This window comes from Schistocerca piceifrons, chromosome 7, assembly GCF_021461385.2.
Source record: "Schistocerca piceifrons isolate TAMUIC-IGC-003096 chromosome 7, iqSchPice1.1, whole genome shotgun sequence".
In the NCBI taxonomy this organism is placed as follows: Eukaryota; Metazoa; Arthropoda; class Insecta; order Orthoptera; family Acrididae; genus Schistocerca; species Schistocerca piceifrons.
In genome coordinates, this window is record NC_060144.1 from 566,794,315 (window position 1) to 566,808,543 (window position 14,229).

A 14,229-nucleotide genomic window follows, 5' to 3' on the forward strand; every position below is an offset into this window, starting at 1 on the left:
AATAAATGTATACTACTGTCACATGCAATCTGTGATGGACTTAGTGCAATGAACAGCATGAACAATAAGCATATAAACGTACCTGTCTTTGAGAACGTTCAACTACTCTGAGTGAAAATGGACGAAGCCAGAACAAAACTGGTAATATTCTACTGTATAATTAATGTTTGTAATGTATCTATGTCAGAATATTGTTCACTAAAACCACATTTACATCGTATGCATGTTAAAAGGCTTCATTGTATCATGGAAAAACATTCTCTGTGAGCCCTTATTATTAGGCCTGTTTCCTCCACATTGACTTCCCCAGGGTTAGTCCACTTCTGCTCTCAGTGCCTCAAATATGCTATGTCACATACAGCTGTTACCAAAACCTTCATTCAGAATTCTTATTCATGGGCTTAAACTCTCAAGCAAACTGTCATAACTGAAAGTGGACATCAGGTTACAAAATAGCCAAGTGTTTTTAACAGCCAACATTATCACACTCCAGCTTCTCATTATTACAGCAATTTTTGTATTTACTAGCTATGGTCCAGTCTGTGTGCTGAATGGACGAACTTCAGTGCCCAGATTTAAAATTGTGTGTGTATTAAAACACCTGCATTTATGAACAGAAGAGTATAGTTTTACATCCAATCAACAGCAAGCTCAGACAGAGTAAAAGCTCACACTGAGGAAGGAAATGGCTCATGATCTTTTGAAGGAAACTATCTTAACATTTTTCTTATGTGACTAGTGGAAAACAAATCTGAATGGATGTATGGAGCTTCAAACCACTGTACTCCCAAGTAAGTCCAGTGCCTTACCACGGCACCACATAATTCAGTAAACATTTTAAGATAAGCTACCACTCCAACAGTAAATCAAGCAAGGAAAGTTCTCGCAGAATGTATGCTTTACAAGTAAAGGAGACCACTCACCAAATAGCAGAAATGCTGTGTCACTGACAGGCCTTTTGACAACTTGACAATTATAACAATGTGAAATAATTCGACCTCCACTGTATTGTCCTTTATTCAAAATATTCCTGCACATAATATAGGAAAATTCAGCAGAAGTGGAACTGTTTACTTGTTTTGTGTATCAAGAATACACCTGTGGAATCTCACAATGAACTGAATAAAAATGATGTATTAAAATTATTCACACAAAATTATACAGAACATTTTTATTGGTCAAGAACAATTTCACAACTTCTTAATCTCTCATCATCTTTTCTTTCTGCCTAGCCAATTTCTTCTTTGACACTTTCTTCTTTGTGGGCTCTTCCTCAGTTGCTTTCGCAACAACTTCCTCCTTTTCAGTAAGAACCACCTCAATGTGGCAGGGAGAGCTCATGTATGCTGTAAAGTAAAGAAAATTCTTTTAGATGTGCATTCTGCACAAAATGAAGAAAATATTACTTACTAGTAAATTACTACATCATGTAAAAATGATATTGCACTAAACATGTAACAGTCACAAGTGACCAGTCCAAGGCTGCTTTCAAAATTTTTCTTCCTAGAAGCTTAACACAAATTCATGCTTTCCAGTGGGTGAGAAAGTAACACCAAGTATGTTAGTCAACATTAATCCAACCTTGGCAAGAGAAGGTGTTCCTGCTGGGGAGTGACAGTTAAAACTAAGGTCTTGTAAACAGCTGAAAGTCAAACTTTTGTATTTTTTTATTTGGCAGTTTTCCTCTACAAATGAAGAGCATCATCAGAATATACAGTTGAAAGTTGGCTGACAGCATTAACAACAGCATTTTGAAGTTGGGGGGCATGTGGTCAGCAATGTGTCAGGTTATGAAAGCAGAGTTGCTACTTCTCAATCAAGTAGCTCCTCAGTTTGCCCCACAAGGGTCAAGCGCACCCAAGAGTAGGGTGAAGGCTCTAGTTTTGGCCACTACCCCACTTATGGCCACCTTGATGTCAAAGGTTAATTTTGAAGCTTCTCTGGAATACCAGCCAGTTCTACTATAGATTATTATAAACTTTGTGAAAGGCTCTCTTCATTTGTCTACATAATCATTCTTTTGTCTGTTTTTGTTTGGAGACACCATTTTGTGAAATGATCAGTGTTGCAGAAGCTGGGTTTTCCAGAAGTTTTCTTTAAGCAACACATGATCTGTTTTTTTGTATTTTACTTGTTTAAATAAAACATCAGAAGAAACTTACTCTGTTCAGAGGTAAGATAAGACATTATATTTTCATTTCTTTTAAGTTTTATATCGCTCAGCCTAAAAACATGTTATCAAAAGTATGTGGCCATTAACAGATCCATATTTAGCCCTGGTTCCGTGTTATGGCCATGCATGTGGCCATAAGTGGAAACATATATGTATCCTGTTTTGGCCACTTCTACAAACTGATACAAAAACATCAATATTAGTGTTCTGTCCTACATTACACTAGGCTAATTTTATTTAAATGGGTTTATTAAAATATTTTTGGTATTTTTATATCAATATATACCTCATTGTTAGTATTGTCTTGGCATATCATACTAATTTACGTATGCTTGTAAGATACAAAATATGCAATAGGCAATATTCAAATATGCAACATTCTTTAACTAAATCTTTGTGCATTATTTATAGGAAAAATGAGTCAACCAAAGAATAAGAAGTTTCAGTATTCTCCCAGCAAAGTTAAAGACGCTCTAAAGGCTATTGATGAGGGAATGAAGGTTGCTACTGCAAGCAAGTTGTACAAAGTTCCAAGGACAACATTAAGAAACAAAATTTCTGGTGTATCTCCAAAAGAATCTACAGGGCACTGTGGTCCACATTCTGTCTTAGGAGAACAAATTGAAAAAAAATTGGTGGACTGGGTTTTGGACTGTTCTAGCATGGGATTTCCAGTTACTAAAGAAAATCTCTGTGCAAAAACTTATTGAGAATGCAGATATGGAAAGTTGTAAGGCTACATTTACTAACAATCGACCTGGAAAAAAGGGGTATTATGGATTTCTTAAGAGACAAGGTTCTGTCACAAAAACATGCAGAATATGTCAATAGGGCTAGAGCTTCTGTTACAGAAGAGAAAATAAGAAACTGGTTTCACGAAGTATCCATCACTTTAAATGATATGGATGTGTTAAATGACCCAAATAGAATTTTTAATATGGATGAAACTTCTTTTCTTCTGCTCCTAAAGGGGAATTAATCATAGGTCCTCGTGGCCACCATGTTTATGATGAGTCATGTAACTCTGACAAAGATAACATTACTACATTGTTTGCAGTGAATGCTGCTGGAAAATTTGCTCCTCCCTTAACACTGTTCAAATATGAAAGGATTCCAGCATCATTGTGAAAGCAGCTTCTCCAAACTGGGGCATTGGAAAAACAGAAAATGGGTGGGTGACAGGTGAAAGTTTTTTTGAGTATATAACAAATGTATTTGATCCATTCTTGAAAGAAGCTGAAATTCCCCGGCCTGTAGTAATATTTTTAGATGGGCACTGCTCTCATTTGACGCTTCATTTGAGCAGATATTGTAGGGAAAACCAGATCATTCTAGTTGCTCTCCATCCCAATTCTACACACATCATGCAACCATTAGATGTAGCTGTTTTTGGACCTATGAAAAAAATGTGGAAGAAGATTGTTCAGAAATGGCATTTTGAAAATAATGGCACTGAAATTTCAAAATCTGATGTACCTTCTGTTCTGTCACAAATTATTACAGAACCTAAAATGGTGGCAAATATTCGTGCTGGTTTCAGGGCCACTGGTCTGTTTCCATTTAATGTGAACAATGTAGATTACAGCAAGATAGTTGTTCGTAGTATACCAGACTCAACCACAGTTCAGACAAATGAGGAACTTCTGAGACATTTCTCATACATAGAAAAGCAAATTGATCCTGTCCTTCTAGATGAGTTCAGAGCAACCAAGAGAAGCAATCATGAGTGGGAAGGAAATCAAGAAGCATTATTACTTTTCAAGTTCTGGAGAAAAATAGCTGATGAGGTTGAAATGCATGGTGCTAGTGGTAACACTGATGACATTCTGACAGATAGCACAGCGCCTCCCTCTGAAGATAATCAAACAGAGAATCTTTCACAAAACACAGACAGACTTAATCAAAATGTTGATAATATTGACATATTTTCACCATGCAATTCAGATATTCCTTCAACACCCACCAAAAGTCTTATTCCTGCAGATATATCAACAACCCCCAACAGTATTTCACATAATTCAGGTACTCCAATATCCAACCATAGTCCATCTTCAGTGTGTATCCAAGTGACACCACCAAAATCATTAGCAACAGTTTTTGAAAGTGTCATCACTTGGCCAGAACCCAAACAACGAGGCACAAAGAGAAAGCAAGAACATACACCCACTGTTGTGACTAGTGACAAGTGGGTGGAATATCATGAACTGAAGGAAAAAGAGAAGCAGGAGAAAGGAAAAAGAGAAGCAGGAGAAGGAGCAGGAAAAAAGGAAGAGAAAAGCTATGAAGGAGTTAAAGTCCAAAGAGCAGCACTTGGCATTATCTCATGTAAAAAAGGGGAAAACAAGAAACAGACAAGAGTTAAGTGATAGGCCAACAAGTTGTTCTGAGAAACGAGAATGGACAGACAATGGAAGTGGTTTCGATGACTACATAGAAGGAGATGAAGATGAAATACAGAAAATGTGAAACTATCTTCGAGTGAGAATTTGAAAGTAGGGGACTTTATTTTGGTAAAATTTAGTTTAACAGGAAATAGAAGAACAAGACCTGTAATTTTTAAGTATGTATCTGTAATTTTGAAAGTGCTTTCTGACTCTGAATATGAAATTCAGTGCCTAAAAAGTTCTAATGTTCAGAAAACTTGTTTCGAATACATTGAAAATCATGTTTAGACTATAACGGGTGAAGATATTATAGGGAAACTGCCAGATCCAGTCTTGATGCAAGAAGGACGTTCATTAAAAACAAAGTTCCCTGGTTCCATTGATACTCTTGAGAAATAAACTTGTGTGAAAGTTGATTTAAGTAATTACTGGGCCAATACTTTGCCTAACGATTTTTTTTTTCTGTTCATTCAGTTTCTGTACCTTTTACCTATTTGATGTATGTTTGTTGTCTGTTGTCTTATAAACTTGTATAAAGCACAAATTACTTTCTGGCACATGGATTGACAAGTATTTTAGCCATAGTTTTATTATAATATGAAGTGGCCATAAGTGGGGAAACAACTGGCCATAGGTAGGGTTAACATGGCCAAAACTGGGGAAGTGCGCCATTTATTTTTCAATATTTTTTTCTGCTTTTGTTAAATAACTTAGAATATTTGTTTTTGCATGGTTGTAATGTGTAGACTTTGAAGCAATAGATACGATTTTTTGAAGTAATTTGTATACTTTCTTCCTATACTAAAAATGTGGTGTATCTTGAATTGCCCTTAATGTGGCCATAACTGGGGTCTCGACCCTATCTGCCTCTTACATCACTAATTACTAACAATCAAAACCACTTATTGTAAATGATATACAGATGTAGAACTACACTGTAAGAAGCTGCAGTAACATCAAAATCCAGTTAAACATGCAACTGTGTTTGAACAAAATGTTTCAAAATTTCAAAGATACTCCAAGGGTCTAAAGAATCTTAACTGTCCCCATCAGAATGAACCTCAAAACAGAGCTGCTAGACAACAGACCACACTGTATGTAAACAACCTGTGCAAAATGAGTTGCAGAATTTTCCTGATTTCAGAAAGCAGTTTAAACATTGATATTTTGTTGAAAACCAATAACCTTAAGGAATAAAAAAACTTACGATTTATTCTTCCATGGGCACGGTAGGTTCTTCTCCTCAGGCATGGCGCACGGTTGACTTGAATATGTTCTATGACCAGGCGATCAACATCCAAGCCCTTGTAATCTGCATTTGACTCTGCATTTTTCAATAACTGAAGCAAGAACTCTGCAGATTTCTTAGGCCAGCGGCCCTGAGTTGTACCCCACTGCTTTGCCTGAGAATTTAAAACCCATTAGTTCATTACACACAGCAAATCAAAACATGGCAAGGACAAAGATTTCAACATAAAAATTTTTTCTAATATAATTTAGGTCTCAACCTTTCACGAGATCACCCTTATTGTCACTTCAACCGAAACAGGTCTGCTGAATTATTTTACTTGGATAAAGTGGAATATCCGATACTACTTGTTGGCTTTTATCAGTGAAATAGGAAACATTTGACAAAAGTTGGAAACAAATTGGCAACTACAGAATGATATCAGTAGCGATTTATTTCAAGGAGACTAAGCTATCAGTCTGCCATCACACTCATGTTTCTTGCAGTCACATTGCCTACACCAATTCTTGAGCAAACGGTGACAATACACCAATGATGATATTGCAGGAGCAATTGACATTACATCACTGGTCAAAGCCAACCAATAGTACAGAATATTCCTCTTTGCCCTTTTCATGGAGGCAGACTTTATGTATTACAAAAAGCCATTCTGGAACGATCCTGTTAACAACATAGGAACAGTCTACCAAAGCTAGTAGGTAAAAAAGATTTCGACCTATACATAATCAAAAACCACAATGACACTTCACACATCAGTTTTTACAGGCTTTAATCAAAAGCCAACAATTTTAGTCTTAGCACACTTTAATTCACATTTTTTTCCCTCACACTAAAGCTGTGTTTGAAAAATGTTTTGCGATAATATTTGCAACTACTTCTGGACTGTTTATATTTTCACCTTGTAGACTTAGTCGTGGCTTACTCAAGACTGATCAATGGAAACAACATTTCTGGCTTGCTAGGGCTAAATATCACTAGTGTTTGGTTATATTATAACCTACTCCATCTCGCAGAGCACAACTGTCTTGCCTCAGTGTTTTAAGTCCAAGTACATGTTGTCCTGTCAAGATAACTGATATTTAGTCGTAATGTTAACACACTACCAGACAGGCGAGATCAATGTGACGTGCAACCTACAAAAATTGCAAGTTGAAACAGAACTTCCTCAAGATACTCACTGTCATGCTCAAAAGCAGTAGCAGTGATGTAGACAAACTGATGTCCTCACCAACACAGTACAGACAGATTTTACCTGACAGAACTGAATTTATATAGAAGAAAGCAATCTTCAGTGAGTGTGACTAACAGGGAGATAGTAACAGAATCCTTGCCACATATTAACTGGTACCAAATGTGTAAACTAGACGACAGGTACTTACGATGATTTTATACATGAATGTGCGACAAGTACTTTCATACGCAGTGATGGGGTGCAATGGTGCTGTGGTGTCACTATGGCAGTGTTTGTAGATCTTGTGTTGTATTTGATGGCATCCTCTGGTGGTGGATATTGCTGTGCTCAGTTTAACGTCTGGTATTTGGTTCATCTGAGTTATCACTGGTAATGTGTGTGAGTGGGTAGTCAGTGCTGTAACACTGATTTGGAAGTGTGTGCTTTGTTTTCAGTGAGTTATGGTTTTTTATTTTGTTTATGTGTTTGGCATTTTTATTGGATCTAATTGGTCGTGTGTGTCCCCAACCTAGGTAATTTTGTCTGAGGCTTCTGTTCGTAACTAATTTTTGTTTTGGTTTTATTCTATATTGTGCTGTTTTGTCTGCTTTATATTTATCGTATTTCAACTGTGTTTTAATTGACCCAGTGAATATGGAGGTTTTTGGCTTTTCTTGTCATTGGGGTTTTGGATGCAGTGGTGTTTTGTTGAGTTATGAAGGTGTCCAAAGTTTTTGGTTGTGGCTTTCTATTTATGTTTGCCAGTTGGTATCAAGAGCTGCACTTGAGCTACATAGCTCATGGGAGATATTTGATTCTGCTTTTCATATTAATTGGGAGTGGGGGTTTTGGTATCCAGGGCTCCGTTTACACAATATAAGTCAAGAAGTTTACAATTCCTGTTGGTTTTCTAGCAATAGCGTAACGTCGTAAGCTGAATTTTATCTGGGTAATATTTGTTTTGGACTGATGCGGTGTTTTGTATTGTTATATATTTAGCTTGTTCCCGCCCTAAACCTCATTTCTCTCAGTACTCCCAACAGCTTCATTTTATTGAGTGAGAAGCACTTGTGTTCGATTTATGTTCACTTTTGTTGGCATGCATATGTCATGAAATAGTTGCCATTTTGTATACATTGGAAGTATGTGGTTGTCATACCGATGATATCAAAGGTCAAAGCAGACGGGTGGAATAGGGAGCTTTCTTAATGCCCAGTGATGCACATACTTTAATGTTACTCATATAACTGAACTGTCTTCACAACGCTTCCACCAATGCTTCACAAATGGCAGTACCTAGTTGAGATTTAACTAAAGAAATGAAATAAATATGTAAGATTTTGAAGGAAATTGTTACTGCCAAAAACCAAAGACTAAAAGCAACACTGCTTCACAGGAAGTATGCCATGTGTATCAAATACAATAGGGATTTAAATCTGTTGGTGTCTTCTTAGAAAAGTTACGAAAAGCAGTATTCTTTCCTCATTCAACTTCGACACCACATCATTCCTGCCACATTTTTTTGTCCAACATGACAACTAAACCTTTATCTTCATCTGCTTATATTGTCGCTACGATTCATTCTCTTCACTGGTCACCTTAGTATACAGTACAAATGCACAACATGAAATTTGTGCTGACAGCTTCAGTGTTGTGGACTAGGCCTGTTCACCGATCTGCTCATACAAGCTGGCAGCATGCTCACGCATTGAGCAACCAGCTGGTTCACAATGTGTAACATAGGAAAGGGAGGGAAGGTAGGGCAGATCCACACGAGAAACTTGCCAACAAGTCTATTCTACCTCAACTGTTCTATGGATATGTATTGGTTCAAAGTGGCTAGTGCATTCCATGGTAAATTTATTTTTTAAGATTGTTACATAAGTGATAAATGGCATTGTGGAAATTTTGGTTGGAAATCTTGGTTGGAAATTTTTGTCCACAAGGCATATTTTATTAAGAAACTGCATGTCACATGGAATACCTGTCAGTTTTGACAGTAGCTAGGTGTCATGCACTGGGAGCCACTGACTTCTTGTACATTGAGCTGTGTCTGACCTTCGCTTTGAAGTTTTTAACATGGTCACTACTCTATGTATTTCAAAAGAGTTGATCTACACTTTCAAAACTGGGCCATGAGTATGTACATCGTCATACATATTTCATAAGTCACCATATGGTACACGGCAGAGGCACCCTACCCTGTTCCAATATTAGTCAATTCCTGCCGTTTCACTCGCAAATGGTGAGGAAAAACAACTGTCGATATGCTTCCATATAAGCCTAAATTTCTCCTCTGATCTTCATGGTCCTTATGCAAAATGTATGTTGGTGACAACTGTTTTGCAGTCGGCTTCAAATACCAATTTCTTAAATTTTCTCAATAGTTTCCTTGAAAAGAACATTGCCTTCTCTCCAGGGAATCCCATTTGAGTTCCCAAAGCATCTCCACAATATTTGGGTGCTGTTTGAATCTATTAGAATCAAATCTAGTAACCTGTCTCTGAATTGCTTCACTGTCTTCCTTAAACCCACCCTGATACCAACTACAAACATTAGCGACACTCAAAACCAGGTTGACTAGTGTTTTCTATGCAGTCTCCTCTGCAGATGAATCATACTTTTACAAAATTCTCCCAATAAAACAAAGCTAACAATTTGCCTTCACTACAACAATCCTCACATGCCTTTTCCATTTATTATTAGTTTCCAGTACTATGCTCAGATATTTAAACTACGTGACTGTCAAGCAGGGCACTACTAATACTGTGTTCAAGAACATTATGGATTTGTTTTACTTACTCATCCGCACTGACTTACATTTTTCTGCATTTAGAGCTTTGCTGCCATTCACCAAACAAACCAGAAATTTATTCTAACTCATCTTGTATCCCACTACAATCACTTAATGACACCTTTCCATACAACACAGCATGACCTTCAAAGAATAGCAGATTGCTGGCCCATCCAGTCCACCAGATCATTTGCTTGTATAGAAAACAGACACATACTTCCCTGGAGGGACTCCTGACAATACCCTTGTCTCTGATGAACACTCGCCAAGTGAGGACAAAATACTCTATTCTGATACTCTGGAAATCTGAACTATGCTCGAGTGTTAGGCTAAGGCAAAGCTTACACGTGGCTGTTCCTCTGAAGACACCATACAATTTGCACTCCCCTGCACTATAAAATAACTGACAGTTATTTTACCAAGAGCACTCACAGCCCTAGCAGCAAGTAGGTAGTGTCAACAGAGACACTAAGAAAACTAAATGCTGCCTGAGACTGCTGTCTCCTAGTGTAAATGGTAATGTTAAGACTGCTTGGCTTCAAGTTGCATTTTAGTGTGACAATGTTTTCTCATTTACATTATCTTTCTGTAAGAATGGAAGAAACTGCAACCCAAGGAAAGAATTTGTGACCAATTGTTCTGATTTTTGTTGCAATACTGTGGCTCTATTGGTGGAAACAAAGTAATCCCTTATACTGGAACAACTTTGTATTAACACTTTCTAAACAACTGCACTTTTATATTTGCTTTAGATGACATTTCTTATACACATCCTAGTTATAGACCATAAATATTATTGAAATGAGCTTGACATTGCCAGAACAGTGATAGTCATTGTCTAGTGAATGATATAATCATTAGCAAGAAACCTAAAATCAACTCAATTACAAAGCACTATGTTGGTTACCGCCCAACACTAACAGGCTCTGCTGGGAAGTAATACCACTCGCACAAAATCACTGGAATGAACGCACACACCCCCATTATAGCAAGGTCTTATTTTCCAAACTACATCCACATATTAAACAGAACTAGTTTTGACAGACACCACTACCACAAAATGCGACTGACTCGTCTCAATGTTTTCATCAAACTTACCTGAGCACAACGACCAACTCCACCATTGAATCTGCGAAATGGAACACATTCCTTTTTCTCAACAACATTCTTCAAATATTTGACAGCTCTCCTCAGTGGCATTCGCCTCAGTGCCATTGCAGTCTCCCTTGTATTCTAGTATGCAACAAATTAACACTGTTATACCAATTTTGTATCCATAAAATCATTTATATATGAAAAATTTGCAGTTATGTCATTTTCCACACCAAGGAGTACTTAATATGTAGGTTTTAATTTTTTAGAAATGAATTACATACAAAGTGAAACTAGTCTGCCACTAATAAGAAAGCACTTTCCTTCCAGTCTTTGCTATCAACTGGAGATAAAAGCTGTTTTGCATTTTTAAAGAGTATTGCAAACACTGACTGCTATTAAAACTAATACTGAAATTTCCACCAATGTTCCTTTTACCTAGAAAATTACAATCAAACTTGTCACAAACACGCATTCAACAGTTAAGTGGTTGAGTGTAATGAAGTTCACAATACATTTTGCCTTAAGCTGTAATGTCATCAACAGCACTTTAATGGAGGTTACTAGACGTTAACAGAACAGCCCAAAGTCTATTCACACAACTGCATCCGGCCGGAAAGAACATTGTAGTAATAGTTTACACTAAAACTGTACCCTACACTATATATCAACGATCAGTTACAGATGTCTAGGGACGTATGTAGTCTCTACGGACTTCTTTAAATCCTTTAACTGCATAGAAAGAACGATAAGTTTTAAGTTTGTGTCTGCAGTCGGACAAGTGGAACACTTTAACCTAACTGGAGTACTTAAAACCTAACCTAAAAAACTACTGAGTATGTGGTTCTCTTCACAAATTTTGGTTGGGCGCTCTTCGACTTAACGGCCCTTTATATCCTTAAGCCTTGTTCCTCGTTTTCGCCGAGTGCTGCAATTCTCAATTCGAAATGCAAAACAACGCTCATGAACACAAGTATCACCTGGCATAGAAATGACCTATCTGCAAGTTCAATTTGTAGCAACCAACCTTAAAATGGACACGAAGGTTAGAGCCTCGTGCTTTACACGACTTTGTAGCATTGTCAGGTTCGTGTGAATACCGCCCCATCTCAAACTCTGGAATGAAAACAAATTTAGGTTTAGAAGATGGTATGCAAGCAACTTGAAACAGATATAAGAGCATTTTTCTTTTTACTTAAAAAGTCTAACACACATTCAAAACATACAGTGCAGCAATTAATTTACGGTGCAGTGAATTCAAATGAAATATATTTCAACGATGCATATAGATTACTTCAATACTCACATGCCTATACTCCACGACGGAGCTCTGAAAACGGAAAGGAAGTTCGTGTTTTGTTAACAGTGATGCCAACATGAGCCAAACAGGCGATACGTCGCAAGCGATATCGCAGCAATCGGTAGCTCGCCTCGTCCGCACTACACACCAACAATATGTCCAACAATTTCAAGCAAGACGTAGAGCCATGGATTGGTGAAGCTCTGCAATGGAAATCGAGCTGCTGTGTTTATTAGCGATCGCAGTTATTCTGTGTGAATCTACTAGTACCCCTAAAAGGAAAACCAGGACAAAAAATGGCTTATGAACAGAAAAAGGTTCTCTCATACAAATTTGCCAACTGAATTACGATTTCACCAGGAAAACTTGCAAAATTACAACGTTTGATGTATTGTACATGAAACATGCCAAATTTTAGAGTAAAAACATTTTATGGGAAATACAAAAGTTTACATTCTCTTGTACAAATTTCTGAGGTACAGTTACACAAATCTTTAATCCAGTTTCGAGTGCAAAAAAATAAAATACGTAATTACCTTGTTCAAACTCACAAATATTTATTATAGTTTTGAGTAAACTAAATATAATAAGTACCTTTTTCAAACTATGCAACTTCCTCGATCAATTCTTCGAGAGAATAATAGCATTTTTCCACCAAAAGATTAAAGTACCAAGCTCAATATTAAATATATTACTGCCTTTTACTTTACCTTTCACTTTATTGTAAATTTTTAAATCTATATACACTGGTCTTAGTGCATAAAGTTGTAAACAGACTGTTGGAAGTTTAAAATTATCAATGTCTCGTATGCTATAGTTGTCATGGAAACCATAAGTGTCAAGTGTATCACATATATATATATATATATATATATATATATATATATATATATATATATATATATATATAAAGTGAGAGTTACATTATTTAACAAAGGTCGACACAATTCCTGTTGTTTGGCGCTAGACATACTTTCTTTTGTAACACCAGGAGCGCTGAGGAATTTGTTGAATTACCACACAAGATTATGCTATAATGAATAATCGACTCAGACTAGCAGTGATAGACGGCCTTTCTGGTGTCTATGTTTGTGGCACCTGATAAAATACACATTGCAAATGCTAAACTATTTAGATTTTTGCTAAGTAGTCAAAGTGTACCACCCAGTTTAAATTGTCATCCAGATTTACGCCTAAAAACATTGCATGGTTTGTTTCTGTGATATCCTGATTACTCTAAGATATTTTTATTTCACTCTACTTTGATGACATCGTTGCAGAATTCATCATTCTGGTTTTAGTTACGTTTACTTTCTGTCCATTTTGATGGAACCAAGATTGACAATATCAAAGATTGTGGAAATCCTTGGGAAATTGTTTTCTTTTTTTTTAGTAGGAGGAGTAATTGCTTCCAGTCAGTGAAGTATGAATCGAGTCACTATAAAGATGTACCCCTGATTACATTTATCTGTAATTTGTGCAGACATAAGGAGTAGTTTACTGCATCAAATACTTTTGCCAGATCACAAAATATTCCTGTGGCCTTTCTGCATTGGCTTAATGAAGAGCATATTCACACTTCTTTTTCCTTGTTGAAATCCAGACATTTTATAAAGATTATGTTATTTATTGTACGAAATTTTTGAATTTGTTTTACTGCAGTCTTTTCAAATACTTAATCATCATCATTATCATCATCAACAGAAGATAAGAAAATGAGAGATAGGGAGGTAATTTGGCATGATATCTGTCATTCCATTTTTGATAATGGTTTCATTTTGTCATTTGTCAGTTTTTTGGAAAACATTTCTGCTCAAAAGATTTGTTTTATTATAATTGACAGTCATAGCACAATAATATCATATACGACCTTGGTTACAAATGTGACTACTGGGTGTTGTGTGATGTCCTTAGGTTAGTTAGGTTTAAGTAGCTCTAAGTTCTAGGGGACTGATGACCATAGATGTTAAATCCCATAGTGCTCACAGCCATTTGAACAAATGTGACTATTTCATCGCAGCCAGCTGAAGTTTTATTTTTCAAAGACAATATTTTATTTTCCACAT

The 14,229-nt window shown here is 36.5% G+C and overlaps 1 protein-coding gene across 2 annotated transcripts; it reads right to left on the reverse strand.

Annotated features, from left to right (window-relative positions):
- Nucleotides 1-1,156: 1,156 nt before the first annotated feature.
- On the reverse strand, nt 1,157-12,238 carry LOC124805265 (60S ribosomal protein L17). 2 transcript variants are annotated; one of them, XM_047265776.1, is made up of 5 exons: nt 12,170-12,238; nt 11,891-11,979; nt 10,870-11,004; nt 5,765-5,960; nt 1,157-1,346 (listed from the first exon to the last, which is right to left on the reverse strand). In XM_047265776.1, the coding sequence occupies exons 2-5, from the start codon at nt 11,969-11,971 to the stop codon at nt 1,201-1,203; spliced, it is 558 nt and encodes a 185-aa protein (XP_047121732.1). In that variant the 5' UTR covers nt 11,972-11,979; nt 12,170-12,238; the 3' UTR covers nt 1,157-1,200. The 2 variants fall into 2 exon arrangements, with proteins under 2 accessions (XP_047121732.1, XP_047121733.1); XM_047265777.1 differs by lacking the exon at nt 12,170-12,238 and adding an exon at nt 12,090-12,114.
- Between the last annotated feature and the right edge of the window lie 1,991 nt (nt 12,239-14,229).